Source organism: Gallinula chloropus, assembly GCF_964237585.1.
Source record: "Gallinula chloropus genome assembly, chromosome: 11".
Taxonomy (NCBI): domain Eukaryota; kingdom Metazoa; phylum Chordata; class Aves; order Gruiformes; family Rallidae; genus Gallinula; species Gallinula chloropus.
The window spans coordinates 7470812-7497072 of record NC_140096.1 but is presented as its reverse complement, the minus strand read 5'-3'; the positions used below and the strand labels follow the sequence as shown (position 1 = coordinate 7497072).

The 26261-nt window shown below is 52.3% G+C and overlaps 1 protein-coding gene across 1 annotated transcript in view; it reads left to right on the top strand.

Moving 5' to 3' along the window:
• Nucleotides 1-20017, top strand: part of MED12 (mediator complex subunit 12) — a gene marked incomplete at its 5' end in the record, with an annotated part of 33888 nt that extends 13871 nt beyond the window's left edge. Inside the window, 27 exon segments of the mRNA XM_084269008.1 lie at nt 71-214; nt 974-1137; nt 1426-1557; nt 2702-2929; nt 3133-3277; nt 3554-3674; nt 4332-4433; nt 5144-5257; nt 5523-5686; nt 8305-8484; nt 8651-8722; nt 9024-9184; nt 9276-9437; nt 9524-9635; nt 9876-9965; nt 10383-10492; nt 10991-11126; nt 11401-11562; nt 12084-12461; nt 12780-12930; nt 13130-13335; nt 13793-13873; nt 14093-14310; nt 14924-15080; nt 17254-17436; nt 17597-17678; nt 19580-20017. Of these exon segments, the coding sequence (XP_084125134.1) occupies nt 71-214; nt 974-1137; nt 1426-1557; nt 2702-2929; nt 3133-3277; nt 3554-3674; nt 4332-4433; nt 5144-5257; nt 5523-5686; nt 8305-8484; nt 8651-8722; nt 9024-9184; nt 9276-9437; nt 9524-9635; nt 9876-9965; nt 10383-10492; nt 10991-11126; nt 11401-11562; nt 12084-12461; nt 12780-12930; nt 13130-13335; nt 13793-13873; nt 14093-14310; nt 14924-15080; nt 17254-17436; nt 17597-17678; nt 19580-19623 (3999 nt within the window). The 3' untranslated portion in view covers nt 19624-20017.
• Nucleotides 20018-26261: the final 6244 nt, after the last annotated feature.

Sequence of the window (26261 nt, the reverse complement as noted above, 5' to 3'; positions counted from 1 at the left end):
AAAGGGAGATGAGCCTGCTGAGGGCATTCTGGAAGGGGCAATAGTACTATGTGCCATCTTGCACTTGCAGGTATCTCGCAATGTCTTGGAACAGATCACCAGCTTTGCCTTGGGAATGTCATACCACCTGCCTCTGGTACAGCACGTGCAGTTCATATTTGACTTGATGGAGTATTCACTCAATATCAGTGGACTTATTGACTTTGCCATCCAGGTAAGTGCAGTGTGCTTGGATGCTTTGTGGGGATGAAAGGCAGCAGATATGTGGTGCAATAGCTTGGCTGCTCCAGAGGTCATTGGTGACCCTCTGACCTGTGTCATGGAAATGATTGGATTAGGTGGTCATTGTGGTGCTGCTGGGCTGCAGCTGTTAGGAATAGACTATGATAGATAGTCTTACATGTTCTGAGTGTTATTCTTCCAGAGACTTCAGGGTTGTCTCCAAAGGACCTGCATTGCATCTCTCTCCTTAGCTGCAGCAAAGCCTTATTCTGGGTGAGGAGGGGATTGGCTGTCTCTGGCAGCTTTGCCCCTTGCTTCCCTGAAAGGGTCCTGGGCACAAGGCAGCATAGGATGCCTTCTGTATCCTGATAAAATCCTGTTGCTGTTTCTGCAGCCTGTGCTAGATATCTCCTGAAACCCTGCTATGGTTGCTGATGGAATTGAGGCTGTTAGCCCTAAAAAGGGAGCTGAGGGAGATTTACATAGGCCAGAAATACTAGACAAACTGCCTGCTACTTACTGTCTGTGACTATATCCCAAACACCTTCTGATGCCCAACCTCTGATACCCCCTTATACTGCTTGAGTGAGACATTGTGCCCAAATAAGGGGGGGTACATCTCTAGGCAGAAAGTGCTTGCCAGTCCCTTTCCTGGCAGGTCCTATAGTCTGTGGGTGTGGTGTGCCTGCTCCTTTTCTGACCATACCTTACCCCTGTGGCTGTTGAAGGGTTTTTCTGTCATTGGGTGCAGTTGCTGAATGAACTGAGCGTGGTGGAGGCAGAACTGCTGTTGAAATCCTCCGACCTTGTTGGTAGCTACACCACCAGCTTGTGCCTGTGCATCGTGGCTGTGCTGCGGCACTACCATTCCTGCCTTATATTGAACCAGGACCAGATGGCTCAGGTCTTTGAAGGGTAAGGGAATCTTCCTCTCACCACCTGGAAAGAAGCAACATATCTTTGGGGGTGGGGGAGGGACACGAATTTATAAGGGGTAAGGTTGTATCTGTGTCCTTCCTAAAGGGCAGCAACTTTGTGCCTGAGCTTTCAGCTCACAGAATTGGTGGAGGGTGGGATATGTTACTCAGTGAGTGCTGTTACTGTTGGGAGCTCAGGAGGATACCTGTGTAATAAGGTTTTTGGGTGGTTCTTCAGATTTTCTTTCTGTGTTGATGCAGTATTTATGTTTTTGTCTCCATACAGTCTGTGTGGGGTGGTGAAACATGGCATGAACCGCTCAGATGGCTCCTCAGCAGAGCGCTGTATCCTGGCATATCTCTACGACCTCTATACCTCCTGCAGTCATCTCAAAAGTAAATTTGGGGAGCTCTTCAGGTGAGTCTGAGGCAGGTGGGATGCAGTGGGTGCTGACCAGCCTAGCACCTTGGCTTAAGCTTTGTTTGTGATCTTGTTGGAATATTCCCTGAGATCCTCTCAATGGGGAACTGAAGTCTTGAGAGTAACGCCTGTTTTACAGGCAGTAATAACCCAGTGTATAATCTTGATTCTCATTACACTCCTAACAGAGGCTCCAGGCAGGCAGTGTCTTCCCTAGGTAGTGAGTCTGGTCTGCAGATGGTCCCTTCTGTTCCCTTCGACAGTGACCAGTCTCCTTCTTACCAGAGGCTGTTTTGATGGTTGGCTTAGGGTGTTCTAACCTAGGGAACATTTCTAGGCTGTGGGACCCATCATCCGCGTTAAGGTTTGGTTCCACTGGCAGTGCTTTCATACCTATTGTGCAAGGGAACCTGGGAGGTTGAGATTGACACTGGGCAACATGCCTTCTGTACCAGGCAGCAACCTGCTGCCATTTCCCTCCATCACTTAAGTACCTCAGCTGAACAGAGAGAGGATGGGGAGTCCTTAGTCATGTTACCCACATCTGCCTGTTGAGCCTGAGAGAGGGAGCATAGGGTATTATTCCAGTGGTCAATCTCCTTCTTACGCTCTCTGATGGCCCTCAGCCTGCTCAGTTCCTCCCTGAGTTCTCATAGTTAAGGTGGAATTCCTTCCATGTTGTGAATGTCAAAAAATCTACTGGACTCAAAAGTAGGTGGACAAATTTGCAGGAGGAATATCTGTCAAAAAGAACATTAACTCTGAAAATCTGTGAGCTGTAAGTTGCATCAGGCTGGGGGTGGATGCTGGAGCAGGATTGCCACATGCATGTTAAATGCTCCTAAATTCTCATCTGGGCATCAACTGTCCTGACACCAAGGTTTGAGCTAGATATTTCCTTGCTCTGACTTGGAATAGCCATTCACCTGTTGTGTTCACTGAGCCATTGGATAGCTTCCAGGTGCTTCTACAACAAAGAACCAGATTCACTCTTTTGGGAGTCTTTGGTACACAATGATCTCAAGATTCCACATGCTCTTGCCCAAAGAGGGCTTGTCTTGCATGGGATTGCTTTGCTTATCAGAGTTCAACGGAAGCTTAGGTTTTTGTGTTCCTAATTTCTCTTTCCTGTCCTGTTTAGTGACTTCTGCTCCAAGGTGAAGAACACAATCTACTGCAACGTTGAGCCATCTGACTCCAACATGCTGTGGGAACCAGAGTTCATGATCGACACAATTGAAAATCCATCTGCACATAACTTTACCTACACCAACCTGGGCAAGAGCCTCAATGAAAACCCAGCCAACCGCTACAGCTTTGTCTGTAATGCACTTATGCACGTGTGTGTGGGACACCATGATCCAGACAGGTGAGAGGCAGAACTGTCATGATACTACTGCTGAGGTAGTAAAATCATTAGGTGAGGGTAAGAAAACCCAGGAGCTGTTCTTCATTGTTTTGGGGTGTGAGGAAGAAGGAGCCAAGGCTGGGATCCCTTAGAGAATCAGTGACCCAAAGGCATGTAAGAGTAGCAAAGTTGACCCTCTGTTTTTGTCCTTGTTTATCTAACAGGGTGAATGACATCGCTATCCTGTGCGCCGAGTTAACTGGCTACTGCAAGTCTCTAAGTGCTGAGTGGCTGGGTGTGCTCAAAGCTCTGTGCTGTTCCTCCAATAACGGGACCTGTGGCTTCAATGATCTCCTCTGCAATGTTGATGCAAGTGCAAACGTTCAAAAGGGGAAAAGGAATTGAAGCAGGAGTGGGAGGATTCCTTGGGACAAGGCAGGATGAATGCAGGATGGAGGCTTTGCCTTCTGAGAACAGGGGAAGGGCTTTGAATACCAGGGTTCCCTGTTGGTATTTGTTGCAGCCTGGGCTGATCCGGGGTTATGGGTCCTTCTACTCCTCAGCTCCTAGGCAAGCTGAGGAATTACTGACAGAGGGAATGAGGCAGAGGAAGTTGTGATCACTGACTGTTCCTTTCTCTTCCAGGTCAGTGACTTATCTTTCCATGATTCCTTGGCCACCTTTGTAGCCATTCTCATTGCCCGGCAGTGCTTGCTGCTGGAGGACCTGATTCGCTGTGCTGCTATCCCCTCGCTCCTCAATGCTGGTAAGCACATCCTTGCAGAAAGCAGGCTTTGGTTTCAGCTCTGGCCCAAAGACCTTTGTGAGCCCCACAGTTGTGAAACATGCATTAAATGCTACTTTTACAGTATGGTACTTTTAGAGAGGTGTGTTTGGCTTTAGAGAGATCATAACCCTTTGGTTTCTATCAAAAACTGGCTGTGCTGAGGTTCTTCAGTGTCTTGCACACAAACTCCAGAGACCAATCTGAAACAAGCGTGGAGAGAGGTTGTCAGACATGCTGCCTGAGCAGCGGACTCAGCTCTCAACTCCCACTGCTGATCTGGCTCAATGTAATGTTTTGGCTAGAGCAGCCAGCTAACCAGCTGGGCCTCCAGATCCTGGGTCATTCTGCCTTTGCACTGCCACCAGCACTAGCTCTGGGGTTTGCAGCATCCAAACTCGTGACAGGGTGAAGCTGGGAAGATGGAGCAAGCAGAATGCAGTGCATGTCATTGGGGATAATACTGATGGGTTTGCTTATTTATGTGTTAATTGCAGTACAGGTTCCTTATTTGTAAATACAGTGAGGCTGTTGCAGTGTCTCAAGTGGCTGCTCCAGGGCAGTGCACTGTGGGTAGTTTTTGGATTGTGAGTTAGCTGTCCTAGTGCTGCATCTCAGTTGGCTGTTTCCTTTACACAGCTTGCAGTGAGCAGGACTCAGAACCAGGAGCACGTCTGACCTGCCGGATTTTACTCCATCTGTTTAAGACTCCACAGCTGAACCCGTGCCAGCAAGATGCCAGTAAGTGAATAAAAGTAGAGCCTTTCTTTCTTGTGAAAGTACTGAGGCTCTTACACCCCAAGAAAAGAGGTGCAGGATCCTATGGTTAGAGGCTGTCACCTTCTTGCTTTGAATAGAGCAGACAAAGCCTGATACGCTGCTTTCTGCAGAGGACAAAGAACAACATGCTTCCATTTATGTCATTCCATGGTAGCAAGGCATGTTGGGGAGGAGGCCCTTGGAGGAAGGAAACCAGCCAGTAGAGATGGCCTTGCTGTCACTAAGCCATGAGAGTAATGATCACTTCTGCTTTCTTTGTGTCTGGAGCTTTCTATAGCTTTTTAACTTGGGGCCAGAAGCTGCTGTTTTACAGTACTCCCTTTTTGTCTGATGATGGAAACAGTCCAGGAAGCTCTGTTGGTTCCTCCTCAGTATCCTGATAGCTTAGATGTCTAACCCCAGCCTGTATTCTAGGTTTAGGGTGCTGTTAGAGCTTGGAACTCATGACATGGACACTGTTCCCCATTTGGATTTCTTGGTTCAGTTCTTACAGTGTAATTGGCATTATGCTTCATGAAACTTAATGACATTGACCCCATGTTACAGTTGGGAAAAGGCCAAGGATTCTCTGAGCTGGATTCTACAATAGGCTGGCATATAATTAAGCAGCTGTTGGTTCTGTACCTGTCCCTCTCATTGAGTATTGCCCTTCCCTGTTGTCCTCTTTGCAGACAAACCCATGGTAGGAATCCGCTCGTCCTGTGACCGTCACTTACTGGCAGCTTCCCAGAACCGTATTGTGGATGGAGCAGTCTTTGCAGTGCTGAAGGCTGTCTTTGTTCTTGGTGTGTACCTGTGTTAGCCTGTACCCATAAGAGTGTTTTTTAGGGGGATGGAAGAAAACACTGTGTTGCATGTGTTGGCTGTACAGAAAGCCAGACAAGATCTGTTTTGGGCTTGTCTGAAGCCCTTTGGTTGAGCTGTAAACATCTCTTCGCTGCAGAGAGGTCACTGATTGCAGCAAAGGCTTAGAAAAGCTCAAGATGTTTTCTGGGTCAGGCTTTGGGTTTAAGCATTGATGATTAAGTGACATTTGTGCTTTCCTCGTAGGAGACGCAGAGCTGAAAGGCTCTGGCTTTTCCCACCCTGGAGGCGTTGATGATCTCATGGATGATGAGCTGGGCACCAGGAAGTCTGGTAGTCGGGTAGTAACTGTAGAAACAGCTAGCTTGGATGCGTATGCCAAGTATGTCCTAAGGAGTATATGCCAGCAGGTGAGTCTGTCCCATCTCTAGGTTTGTTCTTACCTCTTCTGCAGGCAGGTGTCTTCCATATGACAGATCGCATTGAGCAGGTATTTCTCTGACAGATGGTGATGAACCTCTGATGGTTGTGACATGTGATGGACCTAAAGATTGCTCTCCATGAGCAGAAAGCAGAGGGAAACCATTGTCAAGAATTAGGTGCTGGAGTACACAGGGACTGCACGTCCCATTTGCTTTGGCATGGCTTGCAGAGATGTGTGCTGTTGGCAAAAAAGATAGACATGAGAGACAGCTTGTAGAAGTGATGATTGCTGCCTTTCAGAATGTACCTTAAATGGTGCTTGCAGCCAGGCTGCTGAAGTGGACTCTGCAGTGCCCTGATTAGTTAACTAAAGAAAGCAAGAATCATTTGCTTAGCCTAATCTGACAGCACCAGTATTTGTGTTCCGTGTGGAAAGTGGACATCTGTGGAACTGAAACCTGGCTAACAAGGTCTGTAGCTGCAGAGTGGAGTGGCTGTTACCACTCCTGTAGGGAAATGGGTGGTGAAGGGTGTTCTTGGTCTTATTTAAGAGTTTATCCTGTCAACAGGAAAGATGCAGAGTTACAATTTAGAAGCTATGTTCCCTATTACTTCTGGGTAAACATGACACATCTGCGCTTTGTGATGCTGCTGTTTATGAATTGTCTTGTTATATAGCAATGTTACCAGGCTACCAAAGAAGGACCCACCTATTTATGAGCATAAATTCAGCATATTTGGTGTTACTGAAACCTGAGGTAGTGCTGACAGCGTGGATACGTGTTTAGTGTTAGCATCTTCAGTGTGAGTGGTGGGTGCTGCAGAACTTGTGCTGCCCATTCTGAAATGCCTGAGGAATGCCTTAAGCTATAGGTTGTGATTTCTCAAACTCAGAAAATGTTGCACCTTGTATTCAGGTGTGTATTTTATAGACTTCCTGTAAAATGTGTGAGGGGAAAAGGAGCAGATTATAGAGATTTAAGTGAAAGGTTTTGTAGGTGCTGTGATGTAGTCGATGGTTTGCCCTTTTGCCTATGTAAATTAATAAATGTAATTGTGATTGGCATTTTGAAAAGGTACATTTCACAGAGCTGTCATGAACCACAGTGGAAACCACGAGGGAAGTATGAGTCAGAGGTGTGAACCTGACTGGTGATTGGGGTGGTGGAGTTGTCCATAGCACATGGAAAACATGGTCATAGTGCTCTCCTGTGATGAGGGAGACAAGGGGTTCCCTTTCAGTGAAATGAAGCCCGTGGAGGTGACTGTTCTATAAAGGAATGTTACAGAGAGAGGCTAAAAGTCCCTCAAGGTTGAAAATGGCAGTTGACTTCATACTTACTTGTGAGGTTACACCAACAAATTAGATCAGAGACAACATCTGCATTCTTGTAGGGAGTCAAGCAAGTGACGTAAAGGATGTGTGTGTTCCATACACAGGGAAGAGATGTCTTAAGCGATTAGAGGCAGTGACACTGAAGAGAAGAAATATCACAGACAGTGGAGAAATCACCAGATTATGTGTGTTGGCGAAGGGGAAACTTCATCTGGGATGAAGTTGAAGGTCTAGGCTGTGGTTTCACAAGGATTTCAAACCAGATATTTAGCCTTTCTGATATATGTGCTCCACTTAGAATGCTCTCTGCTGCACTAAGAGGGGCTGTTCTGAATTTCTAGGTTTAGCATCAGCATCTGTCCTTCATGAACTAGATCCTCATCTCCTCTGGTTGATGCTTGTTGGTAGAAGGATTCTCTGATCAGGCTTGCTGTGCAGCTGCAGAAGTGCTTATATAGCAGTCCTCTGCAGATTTAAATTGCATGAATTTGCTTAATTGATTTCCAGTATGAAAAATCCTGCAGTACTGAATGCTACAGGTTAACCATAAATTGTGTGAAGTAGTACCTACTTAATTTTTGTTTTGGAAACTGCTGCCTTTGTTATGATCATACATTTAGGGACCACCAACTGAAATTGAGAGGCTGACAGTTATAGTTTTGTGTCTACCTTCTCCTCCTGATCTGTAATTTTACAAATGGCTTGCATCCAGTCGATTGTTTCCTCTTCCAGGCTTTGGGAAGTGAAGTCATTAGTTTTTACTAAGGATGGTAGTGTTTTCCATCCCTGTTTGAGAATTCAGGGGTGTGCTTTTCTGTAAGATGCATTCTGGCTTAGTCTTAGCTGCAGCCCTGAATTATTTAATTTAGCAGAGCTCCAGAACTTTGTTATGCAGGAAATAAGCCAAATAACTTTAAGTTATCCCCTCTCATCTTTTGAGCCCCAGCAGCAGTGTTGATGGAGCCTGGGCATGGCAGTGACTGAGTACTGTTAAATCATATCAATATTTTATTACAAGAAACAGTAGCTACTGTGTTTTACCGCTGACTTGTCAAAGTTGATGTTTTCTTTGTTGTGATTGCTGTGCTTGACATCTGCTGAATCAGTATAGTACAGCTCACAAAGAGAAACCATTATCAGGCATAACTGCATACTAAGAAGGCTTTTATGAGTGTGATGTTGCCTGCATCTCTCTGAAACTGAAAGTAGGGACACTGGTGTGGAATCAGGCATAAGTTTGGCTGTACTGACTCTGTCTTCATCTTGCAGGAGTGGGTAGGTGAGCGATGTCTCAAGTCCCTCTGTGAAGACAGCAATGACTTGCAGGATCCTGTCCTGAGTAGCACACAGGCTCAGAGGCTGATGCAGCTGATCTGTTACCCACACCGGCTACTGGACAATGAGGAAGGAGAAAATCCTCAGCGCCAGAGGATTAAACGCATCCTACAGGTGCAGGCTCCTGGCACAGTCTAAGGGTGTAGGGTTACAGTGGGGTTATCCAAAATGCAGCCCTTTGAGGGGTCTGACACTCATTGTCATGGGAGCTGAGGGTACAGATTGACGTAGTTTGAACTGAGAGATGGACTCACATGGAGTATGTGTGCGTGTTTTGCAGAATCTGGACCAGTGGACCATGAGGCAGTCCTCACTGGAGCTGCAGCTCATGATTAAGCAGACAGCAAACAACGTGAGTTTCTGCTCAAAGGGACCATACAGGGATGTGTGTTGCCAGTGATGAAGTGGCTGTGAGGTGGTGGGGAGGTGTCTGGGCAGAAGTAGGGAGAAAGTAAGCAATGAGGGATTCAGACCTGTGAAAGGATGCATGAGAGAGATGCATGAGAAAGATGCAATTAGTCTGAGACGTGAAGAGCAGCAAACATGGGGAAGTTGTCAAACTGGGTTTGTACTGAGTTGTGTTGAAATGTGCAAGCTCTGGCAGTGGGTGCTCTCAGAGAAGGACTTGGCTGTCTTTTCTTCCCTATCTCCAGGAGATGAACTCCTTGTTGGAAAATATAGCCAAGGCTACTATTGAGGTATTCCAGCAGTCAGCAGAAACCAGCTCTGCTAGCTCTGCTGGAAACGGAGTCAACAGTATCAGTAGCTCAGCAAGTGCTACACCTTCCAGCAACAAATCCAAACCCATCCTCAGGTAAGTGTAGTCCCAGCACCTGGTTGTCTTGTCAGCTGGTGTGAATCATAGGTTGGATTGCACATTGTTTTTCTTTCCTGTGTTGTCACAGTTCCCTAGAGAGATCAGGAGTGTGGCTGGTGGCCCCTCTGATTGCCAAGCTTCCAACATCAGTGCAGGGCCATGTGCTGAAAGCTGCTGGAGAAGAACTGGAGAAAGGACAACATCTGGGGTCATCGTCCCGCAAAGAGCGGGACCGCCAGAAGCAGAAGAGGTGAGTCCTGGGGAAAGGGCAGGCAGTGCTTGCTGTGCTGTTTCCCCAGTCTGGAAAGTATTGCTCCATGTCTGTTCTCTCCACAGCATGTCCCTCCTGAGCCAGCAGCCATTCCTGTCACTGGTGCTAACATGCTTGAAAGGCCAGGATGAGCAGCGGGAAGGCCTCCTCACCTCTCTGTACAGTCAGGTCCAGCAGGTAGGTGTTACTTCTCCCCTTGCTTTCCTCGAGGTCTTGCTCCTCCAGCAGGCAGGACATGTCTTTTGGGGTGTTGTCTGTCTGATTATATGCTCAGCAAGGCAAAGATCTTACCCTGGTTATTACAGGGTGCTTGAGCTGGACCATCTCTGAGTCACTGGGTACTGGGCAGTACAAGCTGCTCTCTGTAAACTTCAGAGCACAGCTTGTGAGGCCTGCCCTCTCCTGTACATTTCTCAGATCGTTACGAATTGGCGGGAAGATCAGTACCAAGATGACTGCAAAGCCAAGCAGCTGATGCATGAGGCCCTGAAGCTACGTCTGAATTTGGTGAGCAGCTGTAGGAAAAGAGATGAACTAAATGGGGTGAAGATTTGTCTGCTTGCTTTCCTTTTTGGCACAAACACACGCTGGGGGGGGAGCTATATTTGTCTTGAGGCAAGGAAATAGCAAGTCTTGAGCCCTGAGTGGGATGGGGTGCATGTTAAAACTCCCTTGGTCTATTTTGCCAGGATAAAATTCACAGCTTTGGTATCTGTTTGGACATGTGCCTTTCCATTCCAATACTTCTGCAGTCCACAGCACTACTACTTGCACCTGAGGTTTGTTCAGCTGACTGCACTCTCTGTCACATCTCTGTAGAAGTTGCTGTAGCACAGGAGTTGCTCTGGTTTAGGTCCTTTCTCAGTTTTAAATCTGAGTGTTTCTTCTTGGTGTCCCAGTGACTAAGCTGCTTTTCTTTGCCAGGTAGGGGGAATGTTTGACACAGTTCAACGCAGTACGCAGCAGACGACTGAGTGGGCTGTGCTTCTCCTGGACATCATCAGCAGTGGCACCGTGGACATGCAGTCAAACAAGTAAATTCCTGGCTGACCACTGATCCATCTGCTTCCAAAGGGAGGCAGTCATTAGCATGGCCCCTTTTCTCCTGTGAGATAACTGTCTCTCTGTGACCTGTCAGAAATACTGTGACAGCTGAAAGAGACTTCAGAGTAATAAAGCAAGCTACAACCTAGGTCCTGATATCCAAGTGCACTCTGACATATCCAGAGAAAACCTGGCTTTCCCAGTGTGGAGAGATAAGCAAGGGAGAGTGGAAGAGCTGTGTCTGGACCTGCTGCTTCTCTTTTTGAGAAGCTGAGTGGATAGACAGTGTAGACAGGAGGCCAGGCTTAATCTGCAATACTGCCCTTTACCTGAGTGTAAGCAAAAGGAGGATTAGCATGGGAGGTTTGTCTGGAGAGCGCCTGGCAGCTCTGACTGGAGGCCATACAATAATACTTGATGTTACTGTGATAGCAGAGGCTTTATATCTGCTTCTGAGGTGACTTTGACCTTTTTGTTCTGACCAACAGTGAGCTCTTCACCACCGTGTTGGACATGCTGAGCGTTCTCATCAATGGCACCCTGGCTGCTGATATGTCCAGCATTTCTCAGGGCAGCATGGAGGAGAACAAGCGGGCGTACATGAATCTTGTCAAGAAACTCAGGGTGAGAGACACCAGGCCCTGCCTGGGGACCAGTGTATGCTGTGTCATGGTTGTCCAGCTATGTAGGTTTACCTGTGTCTCGTGAATGGTACTCAGTCCTGTTGCTGCTGTTTAGATGAAGCAGTGAGGGTAGCCCCAGTGGCTCTGTAGGGCTGAAGGGTGCAAAGGTGAGAGGTACTACAGGGATGGAGGTTGACACCAGAAGAGGCACAGGTGAGCTTTGGATGATTTTTTGGTAAGTGATTCTTCAAGTCTTTTCTGTTGCACTTGTGCAGAAAGAGCTGGGGGACCGGCAGTCTGACAGCCTGGAGAAGGTGCGACAACTACTGCCGCTGCCAAAGCAGACCCGTGATGTCATCACCTGTGAACCTCAGGGATCCCTCATTGACACCAAAGGCAATAAAATAGCTGGATTTGACTCCATCTTCAAGAAGGAGGTAAAGGAAGTTTTGTTTTTTTTTCCCCTCCATCACAGCTCCTGAGTGCAGGTGTCACCTTGTCCTCCAATGCCTTGAGTTTACACAGCTTTGGAGGCATCTGTGTGTAGCACCTTGTTGCCTGCTGAGCTTGAAGTGGCTGGCTGCACACAGACAGGCTGGCACATGACTGTCCGAAAAGGCCAAAGCTGGGTTTTAATGCTCAGTGCTACATGCTGCTATGGCCTGAGAAGTTATTTAAGCTTAGAGTTTGTTATGACTATAGAAAGCATAAGAGAAACCCATATTCCCTGTCATTTGAGCTACTAGGTAGTGCTAGTGGACTGAAAACTGACTGAGATGGGATGAAGGAACCTGGCAGTTGTTGGCTACTTTGCTGGGCGGAGGAGCAGGGACCACTAGTAAGGGCTCAGGCTGTTTACTGGGACACATGGAGTACAGCCTGGAGAAAGCATAGTGTTTCCTGCACCTCTGTAGGAGAAACAACAGAGACGTGGACATTCTTATCTTTTGTTTTAAAGGGTTTGCAAGTCTCTACAAAGCAGAAGATTTCTCCTTGGGATCTGTTTGAGGGCTTAAAGCATTCTGCCCCCCTCTCCTGGGGATGGTTTGGGACAGTCCGAGTGGATCGCAAGGTGTCTAGGTTTGAGGAGCAGCAGAGGCTTCTTCTGTACCACACACACTTGAAACCCAAGCCCCGCAGTTACTACCTGGAGCCGTTGCCACTGCCCCCTGAAGAGGAAGAGCCTCCTACGCCTGTGGCTTTAGAGGCTGAGAAGAAAGCTGCAGAGCCAGCCAAGGCTGATAAGACAAGCTCCAATCCCGCCACCTCTACTGAGGAACGCAAGAAGAAACAGAGCAAAACCAAGAAACGGAACCAATCTGCCAGCAAAACTGAGGTAATTGACTGCCTGACAGCTATGGACCTCTGCTGTCCACCCCTCCTAGTCACAGAATACTCCCTTGCTTGAGTCTTCCTGAGGGTGGTGTAATAGTGAGGATGGGATGTGTTTCCTCTTAGCTGGGAGTGCTGGAGCTCTATCCTGCTATTTCTAGCCTGGGTTAGGGCAAATATTTTCTTGATCCCTGAGGGAGGAAAGGAGGCTACCCAGCTCACATGACAGGAGGAAGCCCTGGAAGCCCTTTGCAACCTTTTCATACTATTAATGAATTCCCAGTGCATGTTGATCTGTATTACTCCTTCATTGTCTTCACAGGATTTTGTGCTGGGCCCCAGCCGAGGGGTTTCATACGGAGTCGGTATGCCTGCAGATCTCTTGCATCACCAGTCAGGAAGCACTATGTCAAGGCTGGCATATGGGCAATCACCAGTGGGTCTCTATGCCCAGAATCAGCCTCTTCCAGCAGGTTGGTGCACAGGAGAGATGAGCATATTGCACCTCTGGGTACCTCTTGTAAGAACCCCTTCTGTGAGATGGTCCTATGCTGGTCCCTACCCTTCCCCTTTTCCCTGTCACATGCCTCTATACAGTGATGGTCAGTCATTCTGGAGCTGCAAGCCTCAGTGAGAGCATGTGACTGGTTGGCCTGTTTCTCCCTCTCGCAGGTGGCCCGCGCCTGGACACGTCCTACCGACCTGTGCGCATGCCGCTGGGCAAGCTCGTTCAGAGTCGCCCCCCCTACAGCGGTGTGCTGCCCCCAGGGATGGGGAGCATGATGGGCATCGACCCCTCCTACAAGCCAGCAGTGTACAGACAGCAGCCTCCAGTGTCCCAGGGACAGATCCTGAGGCAGCAGCTTCAAGCAAAGTTGGTATGTCAGGGCTGGGCTTCCCATTGCTGGGCTGGCAGTACAGAAAGGCCAAGCTGTTTCCTGGAGCTGTCCTGTTCAGCTAGAACTGTGTTCCTGCCCTGGAAAGATGTCCTCATGTGCCTGTTCCTCTCATGCAGCACTCTGTGTGCCACCTGCTTTATGGGCATATGTCACTAACAGTTGGTGGAGCCAGCAGTGAGGTGCACTGGGGCATCTGTGGGTGTTGGGCGGTGAGAGGGGCACATCTTACCACCCTACAGCCAGGGATTAGTGGTCTGTTTGTCCTAAGTCACGGTGAGGCAGAAGTCATTTGCTCCTGTGTGCTCTGCAGTGACCTCCTGGGTTTAGCAGTGCAGTTTAGTTTAGCTCTCTGGTTTGGTGGGAGCTGCTGAGAAGAGAGTAACAGTGTCCTGCCCTTTGGAGATGTTGAAAAAAGTGTTCCTCCATTGTCTTCCAGCAGGGACAGGGCATAATGGGACAGCAGCCTGTGCGCCAGATGGCACCAACCCCATCTTATGGAGCACTGCAGCCCTCCCAGGTAAGTGGCAGTGACCACAGGTAAGACTGGAATCTGGCTCCAGCATAGGGCAGTGTCTTTGTTTCTGCTGCTAAGTCCTGAACTCTCTCCTCATTTACTGGGCAGCACGAGTCTGAATCCCAGAGCTGAGTAGCCTTCCAACAGTATTTACAGGTGGTGTTTGAGATTCTCTTTTGTACCTCACCCCGTGACTGACAAAGGCTTTTTGTTTCATTTCAGGGTTACACACCTTATGTCTCCCACATAGGCCTTCAGCAGCACCCCTCCCAGTCGGGCACGATGGTACCTCCTACCTACTCTGGCCAGCCCTATCAGAATTCCCACCCCAGCTCTAATCCTGCCCTGGTAGATCCTGTTAGACAGATGCAGCAGAGACCAAGCGGCTACGTACACCAGCAGGCCCCTGGCTATGGGCACACCTTGAGCAACACACAGAGGTACCTCCCACACTACTGGATGTTAATAACTGTACTTTATCAAGGGCTTCCCTGCTGTGTCCAGCCAGCCCTAGCAGCAGTCTCTGAAAAGCCTTTTCTCTGTGCTTTATTATAGAGCCTCTGAGTCCTCCTCACCCACGCGAACACCTTTATGTAGGTTTCAGTCCAGGGAAGAAACAGAGACACAGGGTGAAATTCATAGATGCTAGGTTCAGGTAGGAGAGTGATACCAGCCACAGAGAAAGATGGAACTGGGAAGTATGAGGAAAAGATGACCTGAGAGAATCAGTAGTTTTGGTTTTAAAACTAACCAGCGGATCGTACCATCTGAAGGTTAGATCTGGGATTTCCCCTGCTCCTGAGCAGTCATAAATCCAGAAAGGGAGCCATGCAGAGCCGTGGGGCAAGGACTGTTACTTAGGCCTTCTAGAAAAGCAGGTTGGGTGAAACCCTTGAGAGGCCTGTGAGTCCATCATCTTCCTGTAGAGAGGCAGCACGGATTACAAGAGGATGTCGGGACTATTTATCCTACTGATGACAAGTTGGGTTTGGATTAAAGAAGCTGTCTGCCCATGAATATTTCACTCCATGAGCTTGTCTTTTTCTCCTGCAGGTTTCCTCACCAATCAATACAGCAGGCCCCCATGATGAGTGGGATGAACCATCTGGCCCCACAAGCAGTCCCCTCGGGAATTCGTCCCAGCCAGATACTGCCTGACCAGCAGCAGTACCTGAGGCAGCAGCAGCAACAGCAGCAGCAGATTCTGAGGGTGAGTGGTTGCTGACAGGAGGAAGGCTGCTGGAGCTGGACAAGGCTGCCCCAATGCCATCTGTGTCAGCAACGTTCTGCTTTGCCCCTTGGTGCCAGGAAGGATGTTAGCTCTACTGGGGGCTGCGTGGCTCTAACAAGTGGAGGGGATACCTGCCACGCTGCCTTTTGCCAGTCACCCAGCATGAGCTAAAGGGTTGTTAAGAGGAGTAGAGGTCTGCTTAGTCCTCTGTGGCCTACATCCCACTTCTTCCTGCTCCAGCTAAGCGCATAAGATCATGCAGAAAGCATCTCTCTAGTGTTACGGGAGCTAGAAACAAAGTGAAAATCCCCCCACCCACACAAGAGTAGGGTGGAGTTGTTCCTTACAAGATTGTTTGTAGGAGCATATCTGTGTTTTTACAAGATCAGAATAACCATCACTTGCAGTTTCCAGTGCCAGGAACCTGGTGTGAATCAGCATACTCCACATCTAACAGTAGATACTGAAAAACTGGTCCAAAATGAGCTGTTAGACCCAACTTTGTAGGTTTGAAGATGTCCACAGACATGTATCAACAGAGCCAAGTATTCCATGGATTTGCATTATGGTCTTAAATAGCTTGATGATACACAGATAGGAACACAGTGCTTGGAGTTACAGAAACGTATTGAACTGACAGAGAAACACAGAAGCAGATCAGTGGGTGAGTCGCATGCCTTGTGAGGAGGCCCAGCAAACCTGTGGAGTATGGGGAGACAGCATGGCACGGAGTGGTGAGTCTGTGTGTGAGGGGGCACGAGCAGGACCGGCTCCCGCAGAGCGCTGCCATCAGCAGGTTTGGGAACTGCTGCCGTGCGCTGGACATGGCGCTGCCCGGCTGCCTTAGTCAGCAGCTTGTAAGCCTTTTGATGAGTAGCACCCCCTGACTATTCACTTAGCTTCTTTTAGCATTCTTCATCCCTCATATTTAGAAAAAGAACATGCCTCAGACAAATTGCTAGTGCTTCTCCTGGCTCAGTAGCTTCGTGTATACCTTCAGCTTTTTGCACACTCCACCTCGTTCTTTTTTTCTTTAAGCAACCCAGCAGTGTCAGCTAAATCTCCCCTTTACCATGGCTCCTGCTGTGTTATCAGGGGCATACCAGCTGCAGAACAGATGGAGATAACTCCCCTGAGGCAGTGGCTTGTAGAAAGGATGGATGGCCTTTTGGTTTGTCTTGCATGGGGTGGTAGTCAGCTGTTGCAAGAAGGTAGGACATGAAATCGGGAGGGGTATCCTGGCTCATTCAGTCACCTGCTTGCTTGTGTACCCAGGCAAGAGCATCCACTTCAAGAACCAAGATTAGATACTGGGGGAAGTTTTTTACAGAGAGAGTGGTGAGGGGCTGGAACAGGCTGCCCAAAGAGGTGGTCAATGCTCTGTCCCAGGGGTGTTCAGGGGTGTTGGATGGCGCCCTGGGAAACCTTGTGTAGATCCGGGCCTGGAGGTTGGTGGCCCTGCCTGTGGCAGGGGGGTTGGAACTCTCTGATCCTTGGGGTCCCTTCCAACCCAGACTATTCTATAGTTCTATGAACCAAGGTGGCCAAACTAGTTTAAGATGGAAGTTAGGAGGCTGTTCTGGAAACTTGCTCCCTTTGGCTTGAATCCTTGATCCAAGCCTTGATGTGCTTGTGACTGGTTCTTGTATCCAGTTAGTATTGTCCCCTGTGTCCTGCTGTCTACTGGCTCTTCTTTCTCTCTGATGTTTACCCACTGCATTCCTCAGGAGCACTTGCAGCTTCCGTAGGTCAGGTTTTTCTAACCTCTCCTAAGATGCTGTCCCTTCTCCTAGTGGTATTTTTGTCTGGTTTGAGTGTGTTCCAGGCCTGAATCCTTCCCTTTTGAGCAAGTGATTGGAGCCATACCCAGCATCACCACGTTGGGCTTCTTTATGATGGCATTAGTAGTTTTCTATTTCTGCTAGAAATTATGGTGTTGATCTAGAGTGTTCAAAACTGCATTGGCAGATCAAAGAAATGTCTGAAAATTAGGAGAAATTGGAAATTGGGGTAGTGTAGGTCCCTGTGAGGAAAACTGTACAAGGACACGTTACTGCACAGGACAACTCCTCCTTCAGCCCTTCCTGTGCCCTGTCACTGCCATCATTGCTCATGTAGCTCCCTGATGGTCCCTTCTCTTTTGTCTTTGCAGCAGCAGCAGCAGCAACAGCAGCAGCAGCAACAACAGCAACAACAACAGCAGCAGCAGCAGCAACAGCAGCAGCCGCCACCACAGCCACAGCAGCAACCCCAGGTCTCCACGGTGCCTCAGCCACAGGCGCAGGGCCAGCCCCCGGGGCTGGGGATGCAGGCTCTTCCCCCTCAGCAGCCCATTGTGAGTATTCCCTCAGAGGCAGAGAGACCTGATAGTCCAGCATAAATCCAAGGGTGCTCCATCTGCACCACCCCTTTCTCCCTCTTCTGTGCTTCCCAGGGCTTGTGGAAAGCCGAGGCGCCTGGGTGGTGTGGCTGTAACTGTGTTTCTCTCTTTGCAGTTCCAGCGCCAGGGTCTTCAGCAGACACAGCAGCAGCAGCAAACAGCTGCTTTGGTTCGACAGCTTCAACAGCAGCTTTCCAGTAAGCCCTAGAGTTCTTTTATCCCAGCCCTACTTTCCTCCCTGCTGTTTTCTATTGCAGGTACCCTGGTGTAGAGAAGGGAGGCTAAGCCAGCCTGCCTGAGGCCCACAAATGATGCTGGCAGGGAAGTGGCATCAGGACTTAAAGCTCCTGGCCCAAAGGGACACAGCAGCAGAGCAGGCAGTGCTTGACAGCTTCTGAGCAACCTTGCAGAGGTTCCTTCTGCTGCCAGCAGAGGGACCGGGAAGCTGAGTCTGTGTCAGGGCTGCCATGCAGCTTTCCTGAAAGGACCCAGGCTGCAGCTTAAAAGCATTTGGAGGCATTTCCTCTGCTACAGGTGGAGGCTGTGCTCCTGGGGCACTCACTTGATGTGTGGTCAGGGCACGATCTTGGAGGCGGGGAGGGCATTCTGAGAAGCGTTGCTGCATGCATGCTGTGTTAGCAGTGTTCTTTTGGGCTTTTGTGGCTACTGTCACAGACAGGCCAATGCCAGAGATAGTGTTCAGCCTGGCACTGTGTTCCTGTAATCTGCACTGAACTGCTGGCTGGGGGATCTAGGAACAGAGGCCAGTGTCTGTGCCTTTCCCTTCTGAACAACCTGCTGTTTTCTACTGTCACCTCGCTGGCTTTTCTGCCATAAAACCAGCAGACATGCTCTGAAATAATGCCCAGAAATGGTTTGTGCAGTGCATTGGGAGACTCTGCTAGACATAAGGATGTGCAGAGTGGGGACTTGGAAATTGTGCTTCTGTGTGTTTCCTGCTGGAAAACTCTTGGCTCTTCTGACCAAAAAAACCCCTCCCCAAACCAGAAGTTTGAATGTGCTGCACTTCCCACTTCCCTCGTTCACAAACAACAAATCTGTGTGAGGGTCTCAGCCAGGACGATCCTGCATGGCAGGACAGACAGGGGTTTGCCCTGGGCTATACAGCAGAGAGCTGCTCTGTGTGGAATAGATGGATGGATCCAGTGCAGCCACATGTCAGCATGCAGCTTCCATGCTGCCTCACTGGATTTGCATCCGTTCTGCCAGGAGCCCTCTGGAGTTCTTGTTTGCAATGTCTGGGATGGGTTGGGAAGCAGGACATAAACCAAGAACAGCCCATAGGAGGGGGGCAAGAATACTTTGGGCCCAGGATAGTCCAGTAGAGTTTAGGAGGACACCAGGCTTGCTGGGTTACGCTGGTCTCCTCTTCCTTAGCCTGACTTAATGCCAAACGTATGGATTGGGTTTCAGGAAAAAAACCCTGCGGTATTGTACTAACTGGACAGTACCCAAGTACACTGTGAGCACTGCACATCACAAAACATCCATCCCAGCAGATTTTGAATATAACTTGATTGTGTTTCTTGCCCTTCTTTTTTGGCCACCTGGGAGTCTTTTGGGCACGTCCTTCATTTGTACTGAAATAATGACAGGGAGCCAGGATAGCTGTCCCTGAGCTGTTCGCAGACCAGTTTCTGGGTGTGTCTCAGGATGTTGGGCACGAGCTGTCTGAGCAGTTTGTGTGGCTGCAGGTGCTATGTAAATTGTACAGGGTTGGTTTTATTTCAGATTCAGAAATAATTAATCCATAATCTCATCCTCATAGCTTGCTGCCACAGCTTTCAGGGCTTTGTTCATGGGGCACCGATTCCACCATGAGAGATGGAGATATCTCTGGAGAAGCTTTAGGATCAGGGCTGGCATGTATCTATCTATCTTCCTCTCAGAGAATATGGGATCCTGACTGTGCTGCAGCTTACAAGCTCAGACAGATGAGCAGGCAGGGAGTGCTGTAAAGATTGCCCTTTCATCTCCCAGCTTGTGCCACGCTCCTCAGTGCGCTGTGATACGGGGAGAGGGATCTGCTTGCCAAACCAGACCTTGTGACTGTCTGACTCTGTCTTGACCTCAACAGATACACAGACACAGCAGAACAACAACCCATTTGGACGCTACTGATGTGCGGCACTTCACTCTGGTCCAGGAGGGAGATATCACTGTGGACTGGATACAGCCTCTCCAGCCTGACCCACAAACTGGGGCTGCTGCCAACCTCTGTCCTTGGCCTGTGCCCCCCGTGCTGCTGCCACCTGTCTCACAGGGAGATGCTAGGAGGATGGTTTTATTGTACAGAGAAAGTGTTTTTACTATCCAATTTCTACAAATGTTTATGGACATCCCTTGTGGCTGATAGTCTCCCTTCCGACTTTGGTTTCAGTTTTTACTCAGTTTTTAGTATTTTTGTTAAAATAATGATTAAGACATTGTAAAATTTTGTACTTTATTTATACAAGATGAACCCTGTACTGCAGACATTCTTGGATGAATACAGAGAGCTTACTTTGCAAAAGGAGTGTGTTTTCAGAGCCTGCCTTTCCTCCTCAGCGCTCCTCCCAGTACTGCCCAGCAGCACCACGACACGTGGTCTTTATCTCTTTCTGAACAGAAGCAGTATCTGCATTTTCAGCTGTTGTGACTGGCTGAACAATTTGGTTTGGGAAAGAAAGCCCTTCTTCCTCCTTTGTTTCATAAGCTGATGTTCACATCCTTGTGAGGGTTTGTGCAAGCATTGCAGGATTTGTATGGTAAGAGTTTTACTGGGAGTCTGGGGTATGTATGTCCCACTGGGACTGAGGTGTAAAGCAAAGAGGGAATTATATTGCAGGGTAGCTCTGAGCCCTAACACACCCAGCTTTCCAGCCAGAGCAGTCACTGAGCTGCTCAAACTAGTACCTCTTTGGCCTCAGAAGACCTGCAGACCAAGTGCATTCACAACACTGCTCCTCACAGCACGGTGTTGCTGATAAGCACCCAGTCTCCTCCACCACCTCCTCCTCCCAGCCACGGTGCTTTCTCTGGGTGGGTGACACACTGCATTGTCAACTTTTGACATGGCTAACACAGCTTGGATGTGCCATCTCCTTGTGTTAGGGACCCCAGAGCAGGTTGCATTACTCCAGGTGCGGTCTCACTGGAGGAGAGTAGAGGGGCAGAATCACTTCTCTTGACCTGCTGGTCACACTGATGGTACTTGTTTGGCTTTCTGGGTTGCAGGTGCACAGTTCTAGCTCATGCTGAGTTGCTTGTCCCCTGCCACCCCCAAATCTTTCCCCACAGGGCTGCTTGCAATCCATTCTCCACCCAGACTGTAGTTATGCTGGGGCTTGTGATAACCCAGGTGCAGAACCTTGTACCTGACTTTGTTGACCTTCATGTGATTTGCACAGACTCACCTCTCAAGCCTGTCAAGGTCCCTCTGGATGACACCCCTTCCCTCCAGCATGTTGACCACACCACACAGATCAGTGTGGTCAGCAGACTTGCTGAGGGTGCACCCCACCCCACTGTGTCACTGACAGAGACATTAAACGGTGCTGGTCTCTGTACCAGCCCCTGAGGAATACGACTCCTCACTGATCAAGCCCTGGACTTTGAGCCATTGACCCCAACTCTTCCAGAGCGTGACCATCCAGCCAATTCTTTATCTGCTGAGTGGCCCATCCATCAAATCCCGGTCTCGCCAGTTTAGAGGCAAAGATGTGTGTTGACAGTGTCAGATGCTTTGCACAAGTAGGTGACATCTATCACTCTTCCCTTATCCACCAGTGCTGTCACCCAGTTGTAGAATGGCACCAGCTCTGTTAGGTGTGATTTGCCCCCCATGGGGCCATGCTGGCTGCACCCAGTCGCCACCTTGTTTTTCATGTGTGGAAGTGTAGTTTGCAGGTGTAATCTGTGCCGTTATCTGCCCAGGCATGGAGGTGAGACTGATTCCTATAGTTCCCCAGGCCTTATTTTTTCCCCTTTATAAACACGGGGGGGTTGTGTTTCCCCTTTTCCCTGGGCTGCCCTGTATCTCTTGCAGCTCTGCCTAGCAGGCAGGGGCGAAGGCATCACCGGCCAGGCCTGATGGAGACGGGGCTCCTTGTTAACGAGATCAGGCAGATGTGTGCGAACAGGCTCCCTCCTCCGTGCAGCCTGGGCCGTGAGGATGGGGCTGAGGGCTCCAGCAGCCTGCCTGCTCTCCCCGGCCCTGGGGAGCCCAGCGGCTCTGCTCGCCCACAGCTCGCAGGACGCATCCATCGCGGCCAGGGCTGCTCCGAGGCGCCCGCGGTCCGGACAGCAGGAGGGCTCCGTGTCGGTGTGTCCGTGTGTCCGTGTACCCCGCCCCGTCCTGCTGGGGGTGCGGGCTGGGCTGCGGAACCACGGCCCAGGGAGCGGGGCTCTGGCCCGGGCGGAACCGGCCCCCGGGCCCCGGCGCCCTCTGCCGGCCCCGGGCGGCCGCGGAGCCTGTGCTGAGCGCAGCCGGGAGCTGCCTCCGCGTGGCCGCCGCGCCCGGGCCGGCACCGGGGCGGCTCTCAGCGGCAGCCGGTACCGGGGCGGCTGGGGCGGCTGAAGGCAGCGCGGCTCCCCTGGGCAGGGCGCTGCGGGGCGCTGCTCGCCCGGCGGCTGCGGCAGGGCTGGGGCGCTGCAGCCGGACATGGATGCTGCCCGTGCCTCCTGCTGCGCGCCCTTCAGGGCCCCGGCCCCCCCACGGGGTAAGGGGATGACTCGTCCCTGCTTGGGGCCAGCTGCCTGCTGCCAGGGGACCCTGCTTCAGCACATGGCCCCGCAATGGCGGGGCGGGGGGGCTCTTTCCTCCCCGCAGAAGGCTTCCCCCAGCCGTGCCGGCTGCTTTGCAGGCAGAGCACGCGTGGGATGAGCGGGTCTCCAGAGCTCCATCACGGTGCCAGACCAAGGTCCGAGCCCCCACAAGCCTCTCGGGATGCCCAGAGGTTTCCAACGGGCGCGAGAGGCTGCGGGGGGACGTGGGGAGCGTGGGAAGAGCTGGTCACGGCACAAGGCACGCTGGGGGAGCTGGGCTCTGCCCAGCCCGCTGCCGTGCTGCACGCTAGCGCTGAGCTGCGGGTAGCTTCCAGCCCTCCTGCGCTTCCTCTGAGCTGTGGCTAAACACTGCTTGTGACAGAGCCAGAGGCGGCCGGGGTGTGTGAGGTATTTTGTTACATGCTAACCCTTGAGTAATGCGTGTGGCTGTCCTGCTCTGGCCACCAGTCTGGGGCGGGGGGGAGGGGGAGGTGAGGGGGTGTTTGATGCTGGGCTTCCTGGGGCTGGAGGCCAGCACCAAGGGGGAGCTGGGCAGGGTCCATAGGTGATGCCACAGGGTGTGTGCACGGCACATGGGGAGAAGCCTGAGGCTGCACAAGGCTTGGCACTGAGTGGTGATGGGTGAGCAGGAGCAGGCTGTGCCCCACACATCCTGGCACAGGTGGTTCCCATGGCCTGTGTTCTGGGCAAAGGCAGCTTGTCAGGCACCATCAGAGCTGGTGATGTGCAAGAAAGTGGATCACTGCCCACTCAAGCAGCTGAAACTGGGAGTGGAGTACTTCCACGAGCACACAACCCTCCCGTGGTGGGGAGTGGGCCATGAGACTACTGCAGCAGTGTGTTATGACCCTATCCTGGGCTGATTTTGCTGGGCAACAGCACACAGGGAGCCATGTCTGGAGCTCTGCCTGGAGCAAGGCAGACCAACACTGGTTCAGGTCCCCATTCAAGATGTTTCTAAGGGCTGCTAATCCCTGGTAGGCACAGGACAGAGTTGTGCATCCATCCCACAGGGTGCTGGACCGTGTTGTCTGCTCAAGGGCATACAGGGTGGCAGTGAGCATGGCAGTGAGCATCTCACCCTTTGTATTGCAGGCCAGCAACAAAATTGGTCAAGCTGCCAACCACCAACAAGCAGTCCTTTGGACACAGAGTGGGGCAGGACATCTCTGAACTGCTCTGGGGCAGTCACTGGGGCAAGTGAAGCTCAACCTCCATCAGAGTGTGGGGATCTCCTACTGACTCGGTGCACGTGCTGGTGGTGGCATGTGGGAGAGCTGAAATAAATGCCTGCCCTTCGCATGCTGCCGCACAAGCATCTTAAACAGGAAGTGGTGGTTGCTCTGCAGAGCCCGGGTAGGGTCTGGATTGCAGCTCTGGCAGCAGGAGGGAGGCAGAGCCCAGCTCCCCTTGCCCAGATTGGAAAGCGCAGAGGTGTCTGCTAGTAGCTGCATGTCCTCTTTGATCAGACATCACAGCTGACACTGCCCTGGCTATCACAGGGAGCTGCACAGACCAGACATATCTAGCAGGACCCAAACGCATGCCCTGTTTCAAGTGATTTCTGTAATCCCATCAGGTACAACTGAAGCAGAGAGGTAGCCCTGCCATGGGCAGAGGCAGGCTGGAAGAGAGGCAGCTCCTGCCAGGAGGCCATGCACAGGAGGTGACGAGATCCCCACGCTGGGAAGGGGCATGACAGGGGTTGGATGGCAGAGGATTTGGGTGTTGCTGCACGGTTCTGCTGGGGTCTGTGGTGCAGTGGCTGCTGAGCCCACAGCCCAGTGCATGGCAGGTGGTGGCAGGGCTACACTGGGCTCCAAGGCTGGCATGCCATGAATCTTCCCTGGACTAGCTGGGTGCTGCAGAACAATGGGAGAGGCAAAGGCTGCTCCCCTGGCTGTGGGGAAAGATGCCAGGGTTGGAGGGTATGGGGCGCTCCACCTGCTGTGGAGTCTGCTGGGGTAGCACAGACCAGGGCTGGGTGGGGGCAGGGGGGTGGTGGTGGTGAAGGAGACTCCTGCAAAGTGGCTGGGGGCAGGTACAGGGTTCAGTGGGAGAGGATTTTGGGTACCCAGCGTGGTGCAGGGATGCCCCGAGGCGTTGCTGGGTGCCCAGAGCAGACAAGGATGCCCGAGCCAGTACAGAGATGCCCCCACAGATGGGGTTGTTTTCTGGGGCGATGCGGGGTGCCCCAAGGTTTGCAAGTGTCCCTGTCGAACGGTGGGGGCGATCCCCACCACCACCACCCCACCACCCCCCGGGCCGGTAGCTGGGCAGGGTTCTAGGGGCCGTGGGAGATACCGGGGCCGCAGATGCGGTCAGTGCCGGTACCCAGCGGGCGCGGTACCCGACTGCGCGGTGCCCGGTTGGGTGCGGCACCCCCCGGTCCAGCGCCCGGCGGCGGCGGTGCAGATCCCGGGTACGCGGCACCAAAAGCCCGGCCGGCTCAGCGCCGGGGCTGCAGGATGCCCAGTCGGTGCGGTGCAGGTACCGTACGGGCGGCGGTGCCGGCAGCGAAGGGGTGCTGCGGTGCGGCCCCTCCCCCGCCCGCCCCCGCCGTGCACGCGCCGCGCGCTCCCGGTGCGGCGTCGGGCCGGACTGAGCGGAGCTCGGGGCGCGGAGCAGCCGCTGCCGCCACCGGCATGGCCCAGCTGCGCCGCCGCCCCCGACGGTGAGTGCGCCCCGCCCCGCCTGGCCCGGCCCGACCCGGCCCGGCCCGGCCCGCGGCGGCTTTTCTTAGGGCCGGCGGCCGTAACGGGGATGGGTCCGGCGGCACCGTGTGGGGCTGGGACCGGCCGCCGCCACCACGGTGACGGGGCTCCCGGGGCAGGGGTGGCCGCGGGCCGGTCCCGGTGCGGCATCCGGGGCCGGGCTGGGCGTCGGGGAGGGGAGGGGCGCGGCGGGGAGGTGGGGGGGGGTGGGTGGGTTAGCGGGTGGGGCCGAGCGCGGCGGCGGGTAACGGCGGGGGTTAACGGGGCCGGATGAGCGGCCGCGGCGAGCCGGCGGGTTGCCATGGCGACGTGCTGAAAGAGGGATTGTGCGCCCGCCTCAGCTGCGCGGCCCCCGCCCGCATCCCTGGCCCCCGCCCTGCATCCCCGGCCCGGTTCCGCTCGGCTCAGCCCGCCGGGCCCGGCTCGGTGCTGTCCCCGCTCCGGGTGTCCTGCCCCCGGGGCTATGCGGGGGGCTGGGGATGCCGGGTACAGGCGGGGTCGGTTATTTGGGGTGCAAGGATGCCCCCGGTGCCGCTGGGCGCAAGGCTGCTGGTGTGAGCAGCGCGGGCAGGGGATCCCCTCGGCTGTTTGTTTGGCACCGGGCAGGGAATGGTGTCGGTCGTTGGGGTGATGGAGCACAGGGGCAGGGGGGCTGGGGTTGAGGCAGTTGGGGGTCAGGCAGGAGCTCTGTTGTGCCGGCCGTGCTCGGCTCTGAGCGGGTGGGTCGGGCACATGGTACAGGGGTTGCTGGTGGCTCCAATGTGTGCTGGGGCTGGAGCAGGCACCGTTGGCCTGAGTTTGGTTCCATTTGCACTCGAAGCTACACAGCAGGTTGGACGTGGTGGGTGATGGTCAGCACTGGGGTCCAACCGTGTCCAATGCTGTTGGCAGTGAGGGAGAGGAGAAATGATGAGTGATGTGAGGCCTTTGGCCAGCCAGTCTCTTTCTGGACCATGCTCTCCCAAACAGTAACACCTCCTGGTGCTTCCACTGGCAGACCTTCCCAAGGCCACAGACCTCCCTCGGGGAGGTGGCTTTGGCGTGATGTCCTCACAACACTGGGATTTTCCTTCTGTCCTTCAAGGGTGCTTTATCTGGTGCTGTTGCTGTCTCAGGTGACAGCAGAGGGGCTGGAGGTGTCCCCATGGCTGGGCACGCATGGGTGCAGCAGAAGAGCTGGCAGAGCCAGCTCCCCGTGAGCCCCTGTGGTGGCTGTGCTTTGTGTCAGCCTGGTGGTACCTTCCTTCTTCTGGAAACTGGGGAGCTCTGTGGAGCTGG